General features: G+C 47.2%; 3 protein-coding genes across 6 annotated transcripts in view; 1 reads left to right on the plus strand and 2 right to left on the minus strand.

Moving 5' to 3' along the window:
- The window catches only part of idh3b (isocitrate dehydrogenase (NAD(+)) 3 non-catalytic subunit beta), a 13,725-nt gene extending 13,548 nt beyond the window's left edge, over positions 1-177 (minus strand). Inside the window, exon 1 of the mRNA XM_043690751.1 lies at positions 76-177. Coding sequence (XP_043546686.1) covers positions 76-111 — 36 coding nt within the window. The 5' untranslated portion in view covers positions 112-177. The remainder of the gene's footprint in view (positions 1-75) is intronic.
- A 2,452-nt stretch (positions 178-2,629) lies between these two features.
- On the plus strand, positions 2,630-11,839 carry LOC122547814 (WW domain-binding protein 1-like). Its single transcript, XM_043686679.1, has 4 exons — positions 2,630-2,824; positions 9,335-9,437; positions 9,790-9,951; positions 10,213-11,839. Exons 1-4 carry the CDS (start codon positions 2,696-2,698, stop codon positions 10,737-10,739), a joined length of 921 nt encoding a protein of 306 aa, XP_043542614.1. The 5' UTR covers positions 2,630-2,695; the 3' UTR covers positions 10,740-11,839.
- A 1,979-nt stretch (positions 11,840-13,818) lies between these two features.
- pdcd4a (programmed cell death 4a) overlaps positions 13,819-20,000 on the minus strand; it is a 61,377-nt gene continuing 55,195 nt past the window's right edge. For all 4 annotated transcript variants that reach the window (XM_043687108.1, XM_043687185.1, XM_043687268.1 and 1 more), the window contains one exon: positions 13,819-15,215. In XM_043687108.1, coding sequence (XP_043543043.1) covers positions 15,164-15,215 — 52 coding nt within the window. In that variant the 3' untranslated portion in view covers positions 13,819-15,163. The remainder of the gene's footprint in view (positions 15,216-20,000) is intronic.

Raw genomic sequence — 20,000 nt, forward strand, 5'->3', positions numbered from 1 at the left:
GGGGGGGGGGTCACTCTCGGCCGCAGCCCGGTGTTTTTTTTTGGGGGGGGGTTAATTTTTTTTCTTTTCCCTGACCTTTACTGCGCTCCTCAGGACCCCCAGCGCCGCCATGTTGCCGAGCCGACAGCTTCCGGTTCAGGGACTGCCAAGGAGCGGGAACCGGAATCAAGATGTTCCCCACTCTGACCCTCCGGCTACAGCGCCCCCTGCCCTGGAGGAGCCTGCTCTAATCTACACTCTGTCCCTGTCCTGGGCCCTCACCTTTCAGTGACATACACTGGGGGGAGGAACAGTGTGTTGTGATCCGATTTTCCAAAGTAAGGACGGGCTATGGAGTAGTAATGGTCAAACCACATTGACATTTAATGGTATTGTCATCACTAAATCCCTCACTATTAACATCCTGGGGGAGGGAGGGTCACCATACTGGACTATCTGTACAAACACAAGAGCGAGTCAGAGACCATCCCTCAATGCACCATTTCATAACAATAGGAGGTCACAACCCACACCACAATCAATGACATACAGTGTTATTGTGCAGCAGCAAATTTGCACACAAGATCCCATAACTGTGAATGTGATAAATAGGGTTAAAGATTTTTTTGGGATGGTCAACCTGTTGAGACATAGAACATTACAGTGCAGTACAGACTCTTCAGTCCTCGATGTTGTGCGGACCTGTGGAACCAATCTGAAGCCCATCTATCCTGCACTATTCCAGTTTCATCCATATAGAGAAAGAGAGGACTGCAGATGCTGGAGATGTTGGAAAAGCAAAGCAGGTCAAGCAGCATCCGAGGAGCAGGGCAATCAACATTTCGGGCAAAAGCCCTTCCTGATGAAGGGCTTTTGCCAAAACATTGGTTCTCCTGCTCCTCAGATGCTGCCTGACCTGCTGTGATTTTCCAGCACCACACTCTCAACTCAGTATCATCCATATGTTTATCCAATGACCATTTAAATGCCCTTAAAATTGGCAAATCTACAACTGATGCAGGCAGTGTGTTCCACACCCCTATTACTCCCTGAGTAAAGAAACTACCTCTGACATCTGTCCTATATCTATCACCCCTCAATTTAAAGCTATGTCCCCTCGTACTACCCATCACCATCCGAGGAAAAACGCTCTCACCGTCTACCCATCTAACGCTCTGATTATCTTATATATCTCAATTAAGTCACCTCTCAACCTTCTCTCTAATGAAAACAGCCTTTCCTCATAAGATCTTCCCTACATACAGGCAACATCCCAGTAAATCTTCTCTGAATCCTGTCCAAAGTTTCCACATCCATCCAATAATCCACCAGAACTGTATGCAATACTCCAAGTGCAGCTGCACCAGTGTTTTGTACAGCTGTAGCATGACCTTGTGGCTCCAAAACTCAATACCAGTGACACCAGTAGTCACAGACCAACCTATCACCTTGTCAGTAGTTACATTTTTTTTTAGATTAGATTACTTACAATGTGGAAACACGCCCTTCGGCCCAACAAGTCCATACCGACCCACCGAAGCGCAACCCACCCATACCCCTACATTTACCCCTTCACCTAACACTATGGGCAATTTAGCATGGCCAATTCACCTGAAGTTCTTTATTCTCACTTTCATGGCCCATTAGTGGACAGTCCATGGCCTCCATAGGGGATCAAAGCTAGGCAGAACAGCACTGGAGTCCATGGTGAGAAGGTAGTTTCTGCACAACGTTTCTCCTCAGGGTGGTAGGATTAACCATGTGGGGTTGGTGTGAAGGAAGGCGTAAGGCTGGTGGGCTGACATTGCACTAGGGTAGACTCTGCCTGGTTCAGTGATCCTCCTGATATAGAGTCGGGGGCCAGAAGAACCAAACTGATCAAAGAGTACCCCTTGATGATGCACATTGTTGAGTTGAATTGCACATCAATAGGTTTTAAAATTGGCAATTTAGAACTGTACTGGAGAGAGCAGAGGTCCTTTGGGTCAGGTCTCTGATATAATATTGAATTATTTACTCAGGAGGGTGATGTGGTTTTAATTTTTTATGCTTAGTAAGATCAAACTGCCCAGTGATTCCCAGCGCAGGGAGATATTGCTGAGAGCTAATGGCACACAGTGAAACAGATCCCAGTTGATCACCTGGGAATGGAGTGAGGGAAACAGTGATGTTGGGTGAGCTCACTGACATTGCAGAGGAGCATAGAGAAGGGCCATTCGGTCCCTAAACTCCATACTAGCCCCTTGGAGCCTGCTTACTGGTACAGTACTTTGATTGGCTGAAGAGCATGAAATCATGAGACCTTGTTGTCAAGGCTCTGACCAATCACGGCTCGAATCCTTTACCCAATGGGTACTGACGGAATAGGGGCGTCATCCTCCAGTGGCTTTTGTTTGATAGGTCTATCCGGCCATCAGTCATAATAATTGACACTCCTATTAGTCAGCCTGCACGTCAATCAGAGAAGCACCGCTTCCTAGTGGATATGAGTCCAACCACAGAGAAGTGACCCAATAGCTGATTGGTGGTCGGGTCTGTCAATCAGACCTGGCCTGGTTCCCGATTGGTCACCCCCCCAGGGCTTTGTGAACCCTGGTCGGTGAGTGGTCAGTTCGTGGCGGGTGGTTGTTTGTGGGAGTTGGGTGCCCCACCTGTGATGGCGGAAGACGGCCTTGGCTGCGGCTGGGGAGTGGCGGCTCGGTGCTAACGACGCAAAATGGAAGGCAGCTCCACTCGGCCGGTGGCGTCGTGGGCCCACTCGCGAGCAGGCCCCGGGCTTTCTCAGCGCAACGTGACGGCGGTCAGCAGGAGCCCGGGCCCGCTGGCGGCGCCCTTCATCCGGCAGGTCAGCCCGGGGCGGGGAAGACCCAGGGAGGGCAATACCAACCTGGGCTTGGGGGGGGGGAAGACCCAGGGAGGGCAATACCAACCTGGGCTGGGGGGGCGGGGAAGACCCAGGGAGGGCAATACCAACCTGGGCTGGGGGGGCGGGGAAGACCCAGGGAGGGCAATACCAACCTGGGCTGGGGGGGCGGGGAAGACCCAGGGAGGGCAATACCAACCTGGGCTGGGGGGGCGGGGAAGACCCAGGGAGGGCAATACCAACCTGGGCTGGGGGGGCGGGGAAGACCCAGGGAGGGCAATACCAACCTGGGCTGGGGGGGCGGGGAAGACCCAGGGAGGGCAATACCAACCTGGGCTGGGGGGGCGGGGAAGACCCAGGGAGGGCAATACCAACCTGGGCTGGGGGGGCGGGGAAGACCCAGGGAGGGCAATACCAACCTGGGCTGGGGGGGCGGGGAAGACCCAGGGAGGGCAATACCAACCTGGGCTGGGGGGGCGGGGAAGACCCAGGGAGGGCAATACCAACCTGGGGCGGGGAAGACCCAGGGAGGGCAATACCAACCTGGGCTGGGGGGGCGGGGAAGACCCAGGGAGGGCAATACCAACCTGGGCTGGGGGGGCGGGGAAGACCCAGGGAGGGCAATACCAACCTGGGCTGGGGGGGCGGGGAAGACCCAGGGAGGGCAATACCAACCTGGGCTGGGGGGGCGGGGAAGACCCAGGGAGGGCAATACCAACCTGGGCTGGGGGGGCGGGGAAGACCCAGGGAGGGCAATACCAACCTGGGCTGGGGGGGCGGGGAAGACCCAGGGAGGGCAATACCAACCTGGGGCGGGGAAGACCCAGGGAGGGCAATACCAACCTGGGCTGGGGGGGCGGGGAAGACCCAGGGAGGGCAATACCAACCTGGGCTGGGGGGGCGGGGAAGACCCAGGGAGGGCAATACCAACCTGGGCTGGGGGGGCGGGGAAGACCCAGGGAGGGCAATACCAACCTGGGCTGGGGGGGCGGGGAAGACCCAGGGAGGGCAATACCAACCTGGGCTGGGGGGGCGGGGAAGACCCAGGGAGGGCAATACCAACCTGGGCTGGGGGGGCGGGGAAGACCCAGGGAGGGCAATACCAACCTGGGGCGGGGAAGACCCAGGGAGGGCAATACCAACCTGGGCTGGGGGGGCGGGGAAGACCCAGGGAGGGCAATACCAACCTGGGCTGGGGGGGCGGGGAAGACCCAGGGAGGGCAATACCAACCTGGGCTGGGGGGGCGGGGAAGAGAGGGCAATACCAACCTGGCTTGGGGGCAGGGGGCAAGGGAAAGAGACCCTGAGAGGTCAATACCAGCCTGGGCTGGTGGGGGGGTACACAGCACCCTGAGAGGGGGCAATACCACCCTGGGCTGCGGGAGGGTACATAGAGCACCCAGAGAGGGCAATACCAACGTGGGCTGAAGGGGGGTACACAGAGCACCCTGAGAGGGGTGGTGGGAGGGTACACTGAGACCCCGTGGATGGTACAGGCTGCACAAGAATGAACCCAGCATTGGAATTCCCCTTTAATCTCCTGTTGACTCAACCAGTACCCTTCCACTGACACTGTCATCCGCCTGGCTGAACTGGTCCTCCCCACCTCAACAACGTCTCCTTCCAATCCTCCCACTTCCTCCAGACCATTGGGGTTAGCCATGGGCACCCGCATGGGCCCCAGCTCTGCCTGTCTCTTTGGGTATGCGGAACAGTCCATCTTCTGCCACTGCACTGGCATCATTCCCCACCTCTTCCTCCACTGCATCGATGTGCTCCCTCAAGGAGGTTGAACAGTTCATCAACTTCACCAACACCTTCCACCCCAATGTCAAGTTCACCTGGACCAAGTCCGATATCTCCTTCCCCTTCCTGGACCCCTCCATATTTGGCAACCGATTAAACACTGACATCTACTACAAATAGAGTTGAGAGTGTGGTGCTGGAAAAGCACAGCAGGTCAGGCAGTATACGAGGTGTTAAACTGCTATGTCTGACCTGCTGTGCTTTTCCTGCACCACACACTAGCCTCTGATCGCCAGCATCTGCAGTCCTCCCTTTCTATCTACTGCAAACACACTGACTCCCACAGCTACCTGGACTATACCTCTTTCCACCCTGCCTCCTGTAAAAACGCCATCCCTTATTCCCAATTCCTCTGCCAGATCTGCTCCCAGGAGGACCAGTTCCACCATAAAATATCCCAGATGGCCGCCTCCTTCAAATATCACAATCTCCTCTCTCATGTGGTCGACGCTGCCCTCCTCCCCTTCCTACATCTCTGCCCTTGACCCCCACCTCCAGTCACAACAAGGTCAGAACTCCCCATCTTCTGCCTGGGGACCCTCCAACCACGTGATCAATGTTGATTTCACCAGTTTCCACATCCGCGCCCGCCCCCTTCCAAAAATCCCAGTTCTAACCTTCCAACTTGGCACCTACCTGTCCATCTTCCTTCCCACCTATCTGCTCCTGCTCCTTCTCCTCTCTAACCTATCACTTTCACTCCCACCTTAATCTACTTATCGCATTCCCAGCTGCCTCCCGGCCCCACCTGCCTCCCATTTATCTCTCAGCCCCCTTGAGCCACAAGCCTCATTCCTGATGAAGGGATTATGCCCGAAACATTGATTCTTCTGCTCCTCGGATGCTGCCTGATCGGCTGTGCTTTTCCAGCACCACACTCTTCGACTCTGATCTCCAGCATCTGCAGACCTCCCTTTCTCCTAATGGTGCTTAGCTTTAAATAACTGCGTTCTTGCTTTAAGGGGAAGGATGTCAATTAATGGTGCACAACTTTAAATTTCCAAACTCCTGCTAAAAATGTGGTATCATGGAGGTGTATGGCACAGAAAAAGGGCCCTTCAGCCTGTTGAGTCAAAATTCACCACCTAACAATTCAATCCCATTTACCATCTCTTGGCCCATAGCCTTGAATGCCTTGGTGTTGTAAGTGCTGGGGAAGTGGAAGGGGACAATCATGGTGAAAGGTTATCTAAATAATAGCACTCTCCCTTGCAAGATTGCATTGGGCCAGTTGGTGTAGAAAATTGTGTGAAAAATCATTACTCTGGCTTTAAGGAGGGAAACTATTAATCCATGTTGTCCATCATCTCTTGGAATCCTGGTCTTTTCATGAGCTCAGAGCTCCATGTAGTCATGAATGGCACAGAATATTAGTTCCAGAAATATCCCCATCCTTAATGATGTGGCTATCCAGCACATCAGTGCAAAACAAAAGTTCGCGTTTCAGGTATATGCCCGAAACATCGATTCTCCTGCTCCTCGGATGTTGCCTGACCTGCTGTGCTTTTCCAGCACCACCCGTTTTGGCACTGAATATAAACGTTGGCAAATCATGTTGCAGCTGCATAAAACTTTAATCCAGCCATATTTGGAGTACTGTGTGCCGTTCTGGTCGCTAAACTGTAGGAAGAAATTGGAGAGGGTGCAAAAGAGGCTTCCCAGGATGTTGGAGTCTATCAGTTATAAGGAGAGGTTGGACGAACTTGTATTGTTTTTGGTGGAGCATCAGAGGCTGAGGAGTAACCTGATAGAAGTCCTGTCTATCAGATTGTAAAAAGCATTGATAGAGTTGTTAGGTTCTTTTTCTTCTGAGATTCTTACACACTTGAGACAACTGCAACAGACCAACTTCTGTGAACAAGCAAAATGTATTAAGCACCGTACAATATGAGCTTTGGAGAAATCCTGAGCACACTTTGGCATGCTTGCGTAGCACGACCAGGGAAGTGCTCTGAACAAAGGAAACAGTCCTTCCTTCACACAAAATCTTTACATCACAGTCAGTAATGCCCACTAGACAGTCCCCAGTCACTCCCTCACAGTCACTTGCCATTCAAGACATAATGTTGAAACTTTATTGCTGGAACAGCACAGCAGGTCAGGCAGCATCCAGGGAACAGGAGATTCAACGTTTCGGGCACAGGCCCTTCTTCTAGCCATTTCGGAAATTAAAGACATTTACAGAAGAATCCATAGACTGAACAAACAGTTCTTTCTAGCCATTTCGGAAATTAAAGGTCTTTGATCTCCAGCATCTGTAGACCTCACTTTCTCCATTCAAGACATAATGCAGTGACCACATCAACTCGAGAAACAATGTAATATAAATCACCCCTCAATGGCCAGATCTGGTGTGAATTTATTTTTAACTACAGGAGTAGTCAGGATTACAACTATAATGTTCTTATTGATTTCCGAATAGGAGATGATGACTATGTAATATGCTCTGAATGGCAAGGAAATGGCCATGTAAATGGCTCTGAGTAATAGGAGATGATGTAACTTCTTACAATCTGTAAGTCAGAGCATCCCACCCGAGCCTCGGGACATGCAATTTCCTACAGGTCAGCAGAGCAAGTTAACTCTTTAATATCACAGGGTGGATCATCAGAATCCTTTCCCAGGGCAAAAAGGTCAAATACTAAGAGGCATAGGTTTAAGGTGAGAGGGGCAAAGTTTTTAAAGAAATGTGAAAGGCAAGGTTGTTTTTACACGGGATGGGAGAAGAGGATATTGTATCGAGGTTTAAGAGACATAGACATGTGAACAGGCACAGAGAGAGATAGGAATCACGTGTAGGCAGATAGGATCAGTTCAGAATGGTGTCGTGGTTGGCACAGATATGGCGGGCCATCAGGCCTGTTCCTCTGCTGGACCCTTCTATGTTCTAACCCCAGTGAGAGGTGAATAGTTCTGACGAAGGAGCAGAAAATTTCAGTTCATTACCGCTGAGTTTTTAAAGAAATCCCTCTTTCCTCGGTCCATTATTGCTCTGGCATTCCTGCCTATTGGGACCTGCTTTAATCTTGCAGAAATCTCCCCTCCATCTCCTTTCTTATGAGAACAACCACTGGCTTCTTCAATCTAAACCTGATGTACAAATTCTGCATCTCTGGAAACACTGTTAGGAATTCCGAATTATCTCGTTGTGACCTGTTATGGACTAGGCCAGATCAATCAAAACATTCTTAAGCAGGCTGCTCAGACCATAACTTTGCAAATTGTTTCACTAAGTGTACAGTGACAATTACTTGGAGTAAGTTAGCTAGGTTGTCTACCAGATTTAAAACAGACAAAAATTACACAATGAAACACAAAAAACAGAATAAAGAATATCTACAGAACTCAGTCTGTCCAAACTAGATGTAATTATGCTGTTCCCAATATACACAACAGTCCTAATAAGTAAACACCCTTAAAACACAGTAAAAATGAACCAAAGGCTTACAGGTCGAAGTTAAAAGGAGGGAGAGAGTGTCTCACAGCCTGTTTCCACACAGCTCCACTGCTGCACTGACTCTATCTTAAATTGAGTTTTGAGGACTGACCACTCCCCTTTTATTGTACAGGTCACTTCTAAACCATGACCACTTTGGCCTGAAATCTTATCTGTTTACATATAAACAAAACACCTCTCAAAATCCTTTGTCGTCTCTGTACCAAAGTAGCCACCTCAGAGCTGGTTTACGACCAATGGGCTGAGGAGTGGCAGATGGAGTTTAATTCAGATAAATGTGAGGTGCTGCACTTTGGGAATGCAAATCTTAGCAGGACTTATACACTTAATGGTAAGGTCCCAGGGAGTGTTGCTGAACAAAGAGACCTTGGAGTGCAGGTTCATAGCTCCTTGAAAGTGGAGTCGCAGGTAGATAGGATAGTGAAGAAGGCCTTTGGTATGCTTTCCTTTATTGGTCAGAGTATTGAGTACAGGAATTGGGAGGTCATGTTGCGGCTGTACAGGACATTGGTTAGGCCACGGTTGGAATACTGCATGCAATTCTGGTCTCCTTCCTATTGGAAAGATGTTGTGAAACTTGAAAGGGTTCAGAAAAGATTTACAAGGATGTTGCCAGGGTTGGAGGATTTGAACTATAGGAAGAGGCTGAACAGGCTGGGGCTGTTTTCCCTGGAGCATCGGAGGCTGAGGGATATGGATAGGTTAAATAGACAGTCTTTTCCCTGGGGTCGGGGAGTCCAGAACTAGAGGGCATAGGTTTAGGGTGAGAGAGGAAAGATATAAAAGAGACCTAAAGGGCAGCTTTTCACTCAGAGGGTGGTACATATATGGAATGAGCTGTCAGAGGAAATGGTGGAGGCTGGTACAATTACAGTATTTAAGCGGCATTTGGATGGGTATATGAATAGGAAGGGTTTGGAGCGATATGGGCCGCGTGCTGGCAGGTGGGACTAGATTGGGTTGGGATATCTGGCCGGCATGGACGGATTGGACTGAAGAGTCTGTTTCCATGTTGTACATCTCTATGACCCTATAAACCAAGGACATAGTAACCTTGAGAAAAGGAACAGCTTTGTGACAGACCTGACTGAAGCTTTATAAGGACTCAGCATCACGTGCCTGCGTTTTTTTTCAGGAGCTGTCCTGGTGATTGTTTCTATTTGGGGGCAGTGTTTCAGGGCTGGGTGAGCTCGACAGTGACTGCCTTCTCTCTCTCTCTCTACTTGCAGGCCAGGGCATTGTGTCCTGGGATTAATAACCAGCAGTATTGGTGTGAGACCGGCCACTGCTGTGGGGAGACCGGCTGCTGCACTTACTTTTACGAGCTGTGGTGTAAGTAAAGTGATTGGGCCAGGTATTGGTGAAAACCCAGTGAATTGGGCCTGGGGTAGATCAGAGCAGTGCAGTGTGATGGGACGGCCTAAGATGCCATGGGGGTACAGTGGCTGGGGTGGGGTGGGGAGAGAAGTTGGCTGACTGATGCCAGGGTGGAAAGACTGGCACTGTGGGGTCCAGGGTGGGAGGAGGTGATGTAGTCCAGAGCAGAGTGTTTGGAGGGCTGGGGGGGAGCTTGAAAGAGGGGAATGGCTGACAGGGGAGAAGGAGGGGGTGGAGGGTAGGGTGGAATTGTCATGCTGGCTCTCTAATGTTGGGCTTCACTGCTGACTGATGTCTTACCCCTCAGGGTTCTGGCTCCTCTGGACTCTGTTAATTATCTTCAGCTGTTGTTGTGCTTATCGCCATCGAAGGAGCAAACTCCGTATCCAGCAGCAACAACGGCAACAGGAGATTAACCTCATCGCGTACCATGGGGCCTGTCACTACCCAGGCTCAGGCCTAGACCAGAGTGAGTGCAAACTGACCAGAATTACAACCCCTCCCTCAGCTAAGTGACTGCACCCTTCCCAAACACCATCTGTTCTCCTCAGACTCAGATCGCAGACTGCCCAGGCTCTGACCCACCCCTCTTCCCCCACACCCCTCCCGGAGTGAGCGCAAACTGCCTGGGCTCTGACCCACCCACCCTTCTCCCCTCCCCCTCCCCGAGAGAGTGCAGTGATGAGTTGAAACGTATTGCTTGTCTCATGGTTTTAAATCTCTCTTTCAGGACTATTGGCTTCCTTCAAGCTTCCTGCATATGAGGAGGTGTCAGCCCAGCCCCAAACTCCTCCTCCATCCTATACTTCAATCCAGTGCCCAGGGGTCAGGGCTGAGCTGAGCTCTTCACTCAGCTCCAATAACATCACCAGCTCTCACCACACCCCGATCGCACACTCCACTGACTTTGAGCCAGGACCCCCAGTCCCCAGCTCCCATCAGCCCACTGAAGATGTTAACATTGCCGTGTCCCAAGCATCGCCCTGCTGCCCGGGGTTGGAGGAGGAGGATGAGGACGATGAAGATGAGACTCACCCCAGACACCGGCGCCTGACTGGAGATTCCGGGATTGAGGTGTGCCATTGCCTTGTTCATGCAGATGGCAGTGAGGACTGTGTTGAGGAAAGCAGTAACTACCAGCATGACCAAATGGTTTCTGTTGAGCTGCACGCTGTCCCACTGCAGCCTGCCAATTATGCCAGCCCTTGTTCCTGCCTGCTTCCACAGGAGACCAGAGCTCACATCCTCCCTGTGTGAGGGGTGGGGGAAGACACAAATTGGGAAGCCTGACCACGTGTTTGAACAAGATTAAAATCCCTTGGACTGTGGAGTCAAGCGTGGCTAAACCTTTTCAGCCTGGGTTAGACTGGGAATACTACACCATATTGGAACTATAACGTGGATGCATTGGAGTTGAGCATTCTCAAAGGAAATTATTGAACCCTCACAATCTTCCCAAGCTCTGCCAACTCCTATCTCCCTATCTATATCTCTCACCCTGTCTGCTCAGAACCTCTTCATTCCCTGCTTGTTTCAGATTCATGTTCACGTACTGAGATGCTGGTCTCTCAGCTCTCCCAGTGCAGCAAGTCAAATCATTCCCTGGCCAAGGTCTGTCAGTGATTTAACTGCAAAAGATTTGTTAACATTTGCTGATCACAAGTACAGTTGACAGTGAGTGGGGAAGATGACCTCGCCTTCAACTCTGATCATGAAATAATACATTAAAGGGAACTGAAGTTTTGTCAGAGATGAGATTGATGGACTCAACACAATTGGTCTATGAACCTCAGAGCTGGGAGTGACCATAGTCAGCAACAGTCAGAGGAGAATGTTGTCATTTCTGTGAACTTCATCTGCATGTAGTTTATTTGTAGGAATCAGCCTTGAATTACAAGGATATTTTTTTAAAGTAGTTTTAAACAAGAACTAAGTCAATGGTTACAGAAATTTCCACAGATCAGAGTATTCTGGTGCAGAAACCATCTGCTATTAAGAGCTGACTGGTTTGTCCCACTCTGCAACAGACTAATTGTAGAGAGCAAGCTGTTAATTAGGGACGGGTGAATAGAATTAATTAAATCTGCAGAGAGCTAGTGCAGGCTCCATTTGACCTCTGTTGATCTATCTACCTCTTGTACATTGCTATCACTTATGCAGAGATACCAGCTGCAATTTCACTCTCATTTTCTCTGTCCTGGTTATGGTTGACTAATACACACAACAAGGAGGGATGGACAATAACTGCTGCATTGTCAGTGTTGCCAATTGTCATAAATGAAATATTTACATATGCACACTTATGATCTCAGGATATCTTGAAGTGCTTTATAGCTAATAAAGTGCTTTTGAAATCAGTTGTTCATACCTGATCTGGCCTACATGTAACACCAGACTGGCAGAAGTGTTATTGACTTGCAAAACAAAACTCTTTACTGTACTCAAGTTTGTGACAACAATAAATCAAGTCATGAATTCATGTTGAGGGAGCAGGACATGACTAGTGACCTTTTAACTAAAAGCAGTTCACTCAGCACATCAGCCAGAGTAAAAAAAAAGCTGAGTGAGCAGTCATTGCAAACTTGGTAGAGATGCCTCACTCTTGCACATCTCCATGTGCTAACTAAATTCCAGCCAAAAAGTAAATCCGGTCAATGTTAGCTGTACAGTAAGGAAACAGACCCTTCAGACCAATTCCTCTGGTTAGTACAGAGATCCAAAACTAATTCCAGTTGCCAGTATTTGACCCATTTCCATCTAAATCCTTCCTATCCATATACCCATCCAGATGCATTTTAAATGTACTAGCATCCTCCACTTTCTCTGGCAGCATATTCCATAAATGACTATCCTCTGTGTGAAAAAGTTGCCCCTGAGGTCCCTTTTAAATCATTCCCTGGACACCCTAAACCTATGCCCTCTAGTTTTGGACTCCATGTCCCTCATGATTTTATAAACCTCCTCTACTCAATGCACTGACCACACTAAATGCCTTCTTCACTATCCTATCTACCTGCGATTCCACTTTCAAGGAACTATGAACCTGAACTCCAAGGTCTCTTTGTTCAACAACGCTCCCGAGGACCTTACCATGAAGTGTACAAGTCCTGCTCTGATTTGCCTTTCCAAAAATGCAGCATCTCACATTTATCTAAATTAAACACCATCTCTACTACTCAGCCCATTGGCCCATCTGATCAAGATCCCATTATAATTTGAGGTAACCTTCTTCGCTGTCCACTACACCTCCAATTTTGGTGTCATCTGCAAAATTACTAACTATACCTCTTATGCTCACTTCCAAATCATTATATAAATGATGAAAAGCAGTACACCCAACACTGACCCTTGTGGTACCTCCAGTCTGAAAGGCAACCTTCTTCCACCTTCAAGACAGTTCTGTATCCAAATGGCTAGTTCTCCCTGTAATCCATGAGATCTAACCTTGTTAATCAGTCTCCCATGAGGAGCCTTGTCAAATTACTTACTGAAGTCCATATACATCACATCCATTACTCTGCCCTTATCGTTAAAATTAAGTTTTTTGAAGAATTAAGTTAGACACTATTTCCCAAGCACAAAACCATGTTGACTATCCCTAATCAGTGACCGTGAGAAGATTTTTGTGGTTGTTTGAACTTTTGTCTTCTCAGCTCCAGGACATCCCTGCTAGAATTCTTCAAGGTAATATTTGGGCCCAAACAACTTCAGCTGCTGTATCAATGACCTTCCCTTCATAATGTCAGAAGTTGTACATATTCTCAAATGCACAATGTTCAACATCATTTATGCCTCCTCAGATAATAAAGCAGTACTTTGCTGAACATGGATTTACAATATTATAAAGTAAGAAGCTGGAGCTGACAAGACATAGCTCCTAAAAATTATAAAAGATGCTTCAGAAGATGCACATGATCGTAGAAATCAGAGCTGATCCACATAATTACATTTACAGATTAATTTGGTTATCTGCTGCAGTGTGGACAGTTCTAATGTTTTATTAATTTCACCACCTTCCATGGTGGTTTCAAACCCACATACCAGAATATTGACTTGAAGTTCTGGAGCCCTAGTCCAGTGAAATTCTCTCTAGACCATTGTCTCTGATCCCAAAAAAGTGTCCTGATGAACAGGTGAGAGGTCCACCATAATGACAGGGAATCTCTCACAAGCATTTTGAAAACCAGAAGACAAACAGACCAATGAAGGAGTTAACATTGCTGGTTTTCCTCAATATCAGGTTACGTGACATGCTTTCCGGATGAAGTCACTTGTGACCATTTATCAGCACAAGAGTGCAGTAGATAACTCCCTTTTCCATGTGTGCAGTCAAAGATCATGGGTTATAGAATCATCTTTATTCCATATCCAACTTTTCTTAAAAGCATTTCCCATTAGAGACAAAACCCAATTGCCCCTCTAAGACATGGATGTTGACAATCTCATTCAATTGTTTCTAAACCATGCACTTCTCTCTAATCAAATGCAAAATTGCCAAGTGCAATTTGGTTGAAGCACCTTACCCACCACCCGTGATCTTGCTAAAGCCATAAAGCAGCCTGAAAAGGTACAGCAGAAAATCAGCTTTGCAAGAAATAACACAAGTGCAAAAATATTTTAAAGGGTCACGCTCTGAAAAGACTGGACCATGCACAACACACACATCTTCGAGGTACACCCCCTTCTCCCCCCCCCCCCCCCAATAAATGGTAGCCCCCTTTCCCCCATATGTCGTCAGTGAGGGTACTGGAATCTGAGCTCAGTAATACATACCCACAAACACCTGGCACAGCCAAATCATTTTGGCACAGCGCCCAGTTAGGTCAGCAGTGGGACAATAATTTGGGCCTTTGGCTCAGAGGCAGGGACACTACCATTGCACAACAGCCCTGCCAGTAAACTTCTACAATCAGACAACTGACTGTGACAACAAGGAGCTGTTCAATGCTGCCTTCTCACTGGCCAGGAGCAGACCATGAACCCCCACAGAGTGAGGTCTGTTATAGGGTTGCAGCCGGGTCCCCCCCAGAGTGAGGTCTGTTATAGGGTTGCAGCCGGGTCCCCCCCAGAGTGAGGTCTGTTATAGGGTTGCTGTTATAGGGTCTCCCAGTGGCTGCTTTATGGCTCTTGGCTAAGGATGTCATCTTTCCCATACTCCAATTCATGAGAGATTCGATCTTCTAAAGCCATTCACTCTGGAGCCAGAGCAACAGGTACATGTGCAATGCAAAGCATTAAAGAAAAGAAAAGCCGTCAGATAAAGATCAACATTGTCAGCATTTTAAGGGGAGGGTGGGGGAAAAAAAAGACAAATCATCTCAAATCTGACCCCCCAGTTCATTTAAAAGCTACTTGGAAATCATACCAATTTCTCCATTTCTGCCATGAACAGTTTTATAGGTATCAGGAGATTCGTTTTATTTTGGATGGAGACCCAGTGAGATAAATCAGCCCCTGGAAAGCACAGATAACCTGGTGAATGCAGACAACTATATCAAAGTGCCAGTTCAGAGAGCGCGCAAGAGCAGTCCAGTTCCACACTTGTCACTGCCACCTGTTCCCACAAATCTGTCCAAACTCCTGCTGAGTCTTTGGTGTTTCATGTAGAAATATGATCAAAAAAATCTGGTAATATCTGATGTGCGTTGAGGATCTGACAGTCAAATGCACGTAGTAAGGTCTTACTCCTTGACACGTCCACCATCTCCCTCACTCACAAAACGCTTACGGCCTCTGGAAGCAACAAAGAGAACATGATTAAAATTAACCATACATCACAGGCAAGTACAGAAATAGCCCTTCACATCTGATTGATCTTCTGTCTGTTTTACATGCTCTCATTATCACCTGACTTATTCTCTCTCCTATTGCATAGTAACTACTAAAAGCCTATAGATTACTCCCAATATTATTATTGTTATTATTGCTTATCTTCACTTTTATGGATTCTACATCTTCAGATCCAAAATCCTTTCTTGCCATCATATTTATTCCTTCTGATACTAATAAAGCTACCCCTCACCCTTTCCTTCCTGCTCAACCTTTCAAAAGTCACATAGCCCTGAATATTTAATTCCTACCTTTGATCTCTAACTGCATCTCTGAAATGGCTACAATATCATACACAACCTGTATTTGTGCCATCAATTCATTTATTTTCTTCCAAATACTATATGCATTTAGAGTAATGAACCAATCAATTTTTTTCTCACCTTTGAACCGATTTGCTGTTCTTGTTTACATTCGTCAATTCTACCCTTTCCTGTCGAATGTTAATCGAAACTGCTGCCCTGTAATGCTGCATATCCTTTTGCTTTATAAACCTACAGTTAGGATTCCTAGGTGATTAAATTATGAGACAATCCAAATTCCACACAGGAATCTGACTTGATAGAATGTATTTTGATTTATTTTTCTTCTGACAAAGTGGTCTCTCACTGAAAACTAAGCATGCAATACTGGAGATTTTGCTTCAACAGTTGCATTACTGGTTAGGGAGGATATAACAGTTATGTTGAGGGAAGACTCCCTGGAGGGATCTTGCAGCAAGGCATTATGGGTAGACCTCAGGAATAGGAAGGGTACAATCACAACGCTGGGACTGTACGACAGACCCCACAGCTGTATGTTGGAGACAGAGGAAGAGTGTGTCGTCAGATTCTGGGAAGACATGGAAATAACAGGGTTGTTGTGGTGGGTGATTTTAACTTCCCCCACGTGACTGGACTCACTCAGTGTCAGGAATGTGGAGGGGGAACAACGTGATCTGTCCAGAAGTATTCTTTCAGATGTCCAGAAGAGTGTTTTCTATGTGGATAGTCCACGAGGGACCTGGTTTTAGGAAATAAGCCCGAAAGGAATGATCAACATTTCATTAGGGGAGCATTCTGGGAATAGAACATATAGAACATAGAAGAATACAGCGCAGTACAGGCCCTTGGGCCCTCGATGTTGTAGGAAATAAGCCCGAAAGGAATGATCAACATTTCATTAAGGGAGCATTCTGGGAATAGTGACCATAATTCTGTACGTTTTCAGATACTTAGAGATAAGGACAAGAGCAGACCTCAGATGAAGGTGTTAAATGAGGGGAGGCCAACTATAACCAAATTAGACAAGAATTGCAGAATGTGGATTGGGAGCAGCTTTTTGAGGGTAAGTTTACATCTGGCATGTAGGAGTCATTTAAAGACCGGGGGGGGGGGGAAAAGAGAAGAAGAGCAGAGCATTAGTCATTGGGGACTCCATAGTTAGGGGGACAGAAAGGAGGCTCTGTGGTAATGAGAGACTTGGTGTGTTGCCTCCCAGGTGCCAGGATTTGTGATGTCTTGGATCTTGTTTTCGTGATTCTTGAGGGGGGAGGGGAAGCAGCCCCAAGTTGTGGTCCACATAAGTACTAATGACACAGGTAGGAAAATGGAGATTTAAGGCAGAAATTCAGGGAGCCAGGGTGGAAGCTTAGAGCAAGTGCAAACAGAGCTGTTAACTGGTTTATTACCCGTGCCATGTGCTAGCGAGGCAAGAAATAAGGAGAGAGCAGAGCTGAACAGGGATGGTGCAGGAGGGAGGGTTTCAGATACCTGGATAATTGGGGCTCATTCTCATTCAATGGCCCATACCATTGAGGTAGTTGGGACCTCTACAATCAGGATGATCCTACATCTGAATCAGGGGGGTACCAATATCCTGGGGGTGAAATTTGCTAATGCTATTCAGGAGCGTTTAAAACTAATTCAGCTGGGGACGGAACCTAAATTGTAGTTCCAATGTCCAGGAGGTTGAATAGTGAGCTCAGAAATAAGGTTCCAAGGTTGCAAGAGTTCACCGGCAAGCAAGGTGGTTTGAAAATGTGTCTACTTCAACACCAGGAGCGTTGGTACCTGGTGGGTGAACTTGCAGCATGGGTTGGTATTTGGTACTTTGATGTTGTGGCCATTCCGGAGACATGGATAGAGCAGGGACAGGAATGCTTGTTGCAGGTTCCAAGGTTGAGATGTTTCAGTAAGAACTGGGAAGATGGGAAAAGAGGGGGAGGTGTGGCATTGTTAGTCAAGGACAGCATTACAGTGACAAACAGGACGATTGAGGACTTGTGAAATGATAGTATGGGCTGAGGTTAGAAACAGGAAAGGAGAAGTGACCCTGTGGGAGTTTTCTACAGGCCTCCGAATAGTTCCACAGAAGTAGAGAAAAGGATAGCAAAGATAATTCTAGATAGGAGCGAGTGTAACAGAGGACTTGTTATGGGGGACTTTAACTTTCCAAATATTGACCGGAAATACTATACTTTAGATGGGTCAGTTTTTGTCCAATGTGTGCAAGATGATTTCCTGACTCAGTATGTAGACAAGCCAACAAGGGGTGAAACCACATTGGATTTGGTACTGGGTAATGAACCTGGCTAGGTGTTAGATTTGGAGGTAGGTGAGCACTTTGGTCGGTGAAAGCGAAGACTGCAGATGCTGGAGATTAGAGTTGAGAGTGTAGTGCTGGAAAAGCACAGCAGGTCAGGCACCATCAAGGAGCAAGAAAATCGATGTTTCGGACAAAAGCCCTTCATCAAGAATGAATGAATTTTGGTAACAGTGACCATAATTCGGTTATGTTTACTTTAGCAATGGAAAAGGCTAGGTATATAATGAAGGGCACGAATTATTGCTGGGGGAAAGGCAACTAGACAAGATTTAGGATGCATAGGATGGGGAAGGAAACTGCAGGGGACGAACACACTTGAAATGTCGAGCTTATTCAAGGAACAGCTACCGCATGTCCTTGATAAGGATATACCTGTCAGGCAGGGAGGAAGCGGTCTAGTGAGGGAGCCATGGTTTATTAAAGAAGTTGAATGCCTTGTCAAAAGGAAGAAGGCAGCTTATGTGAGGATGAGAGTTGAAAGCTTAGTTAGTGTGCCTGAGAGTTACAAGTTAGCCAGGAAAAACCTAAAAAGAGGGCTAAGAAGAGCCAGGAGGGGATATGAGAAGTCACTGGCAGATAGGATTAAGGAAAACCCTAAAGCTTTCTATTGGTTTATCAAGAATAAAAGAATGACTGGAGAAAGATTAGGGCCAATGAAGGTCAGTACTGGGATGTGCGTGTGGAGTCTGAAGAGATAGGGGAAGCACTAAATGAATATTTTCTGTCACTATTCACACTGGAAAAATGCAATGTTGTTGAGGAGAATATACGGTATAGGCTACTAGACTAGACAGGGTCGAGGTTCACAAGGAGGAGATGTTAGCAATTCTGGAAAGTGTAAAAACAGATTAGGTCCCCTGGGCAAGAATGAGATTTATCCTAGGATTCTCTGGAAAGGTGGGGGGGGGGGGGGGGGGAGGGGGAGGGATTACAGAGCCTTTGGCTTTGATCTTTATGTCATCATTGTTGACAGGAATAGTGCCAGAAGACTGGAGGATAGCAAATGTTGTCCCCTTGTTTAAGAAGTGGAGGAGAGACAACTCAAGTAATTACAGACCACTGAGCCTTACTTCATTTGTGGGTAAAGTGTTGGAAAAGATTATAAGGGATAGGATTTATAATCACCTAGAAAGGAATACGTTGATCAGGGATGGTCAACATAGTTTTATGAAGGGAAGGTTGTGCCTCACAAACCTTATTGAGTTCTTTGAGATGATAACCAAACAGGTAGATGAGGGTAAAGTGATTGATATGGCGTATATGGATTTCAGTAAGGTGTTTGATAAGGTCTCCCTTATCCTGGTGTACCACAAGTTTCTGTTTTGGGGCCACTGCTGTTTGTCATTTTTATAAATGACCTAGATGAGGGCGTAGAAGGATGGGTTAGTAAATTTGCGGAAAACACGAAGGTCAGTAGAGTTGTGGATAGTGCTGAAGGATATTGCAGATTATAGAGGGACATAGATAAGCTGCAGAGCTGGGCTGAGAGTCGGCAAATTGAGTTTAATGGGGAAAAGTGTGAGGTGATTCAGTTTGGAAGGAACAACAGGAATAAAGAGTGCTGGGCTAATGGTAAGATTCTTGGTAGTGTAGATGAGCCAAGAGATCTCGGTGTCCACGTACATAGATTCCTGAAGGTTGCCACCCAGGTTGATAGGGTTGTTAAGAAGGCATATGGTGTATTAGGTTTAATTAGTAGAGGGATTGGGTTTTGGAGCCAAGAGGTCATGCTGCAGCTGTACAAAACTCTGGTGCGGCCTGCACTTGGAGTATTTATTAAAGAAGTTGAATGCCTTGTCAAAAGGAAGAAGGCAGCTTATGTGAGGATGAGAGTTGAAAGCTTAGTTAGTGTGCCTGAGAGTTACAAGTTAGCCAGGAAAAACCTAAAAAGAGGGCTAAGAGGAGCCAGGAGGGGATATGAGAAGTCGCTGGCAGATAGGATTAAGGAAAACCCTAAAGCTTTCTATTGGTTTATCAAGAATAAAAGAATGACTGGAGAAAGATTAGTACAGTCCTATAGCATTATAGGAAGGACGTGGAAGTTTTGGAAAGGGTTCAGAGAAGATTTACTAGGATGTTACCTGGTACGGAGGGAAGGTCTTA

The sequence above is a fragment of the Chiloscyllium plagiosum genome, chromosome 1, assembly GCF_004010195.1.
Source record: "Chiloscyllium plagiosum isolate BGI_BamShark_2017 chromosome 1, ASM401019v2, whole genome shotgun sequence".
Taxonomy (NCBI): domain Eukaryota; kingdom Metazoa; phylum Chordata; class Chondrichthyes; order Orectolobiformes; family Hemiscylliidae; genus Chiloscyllium; species Chiloscyllium plagiosum.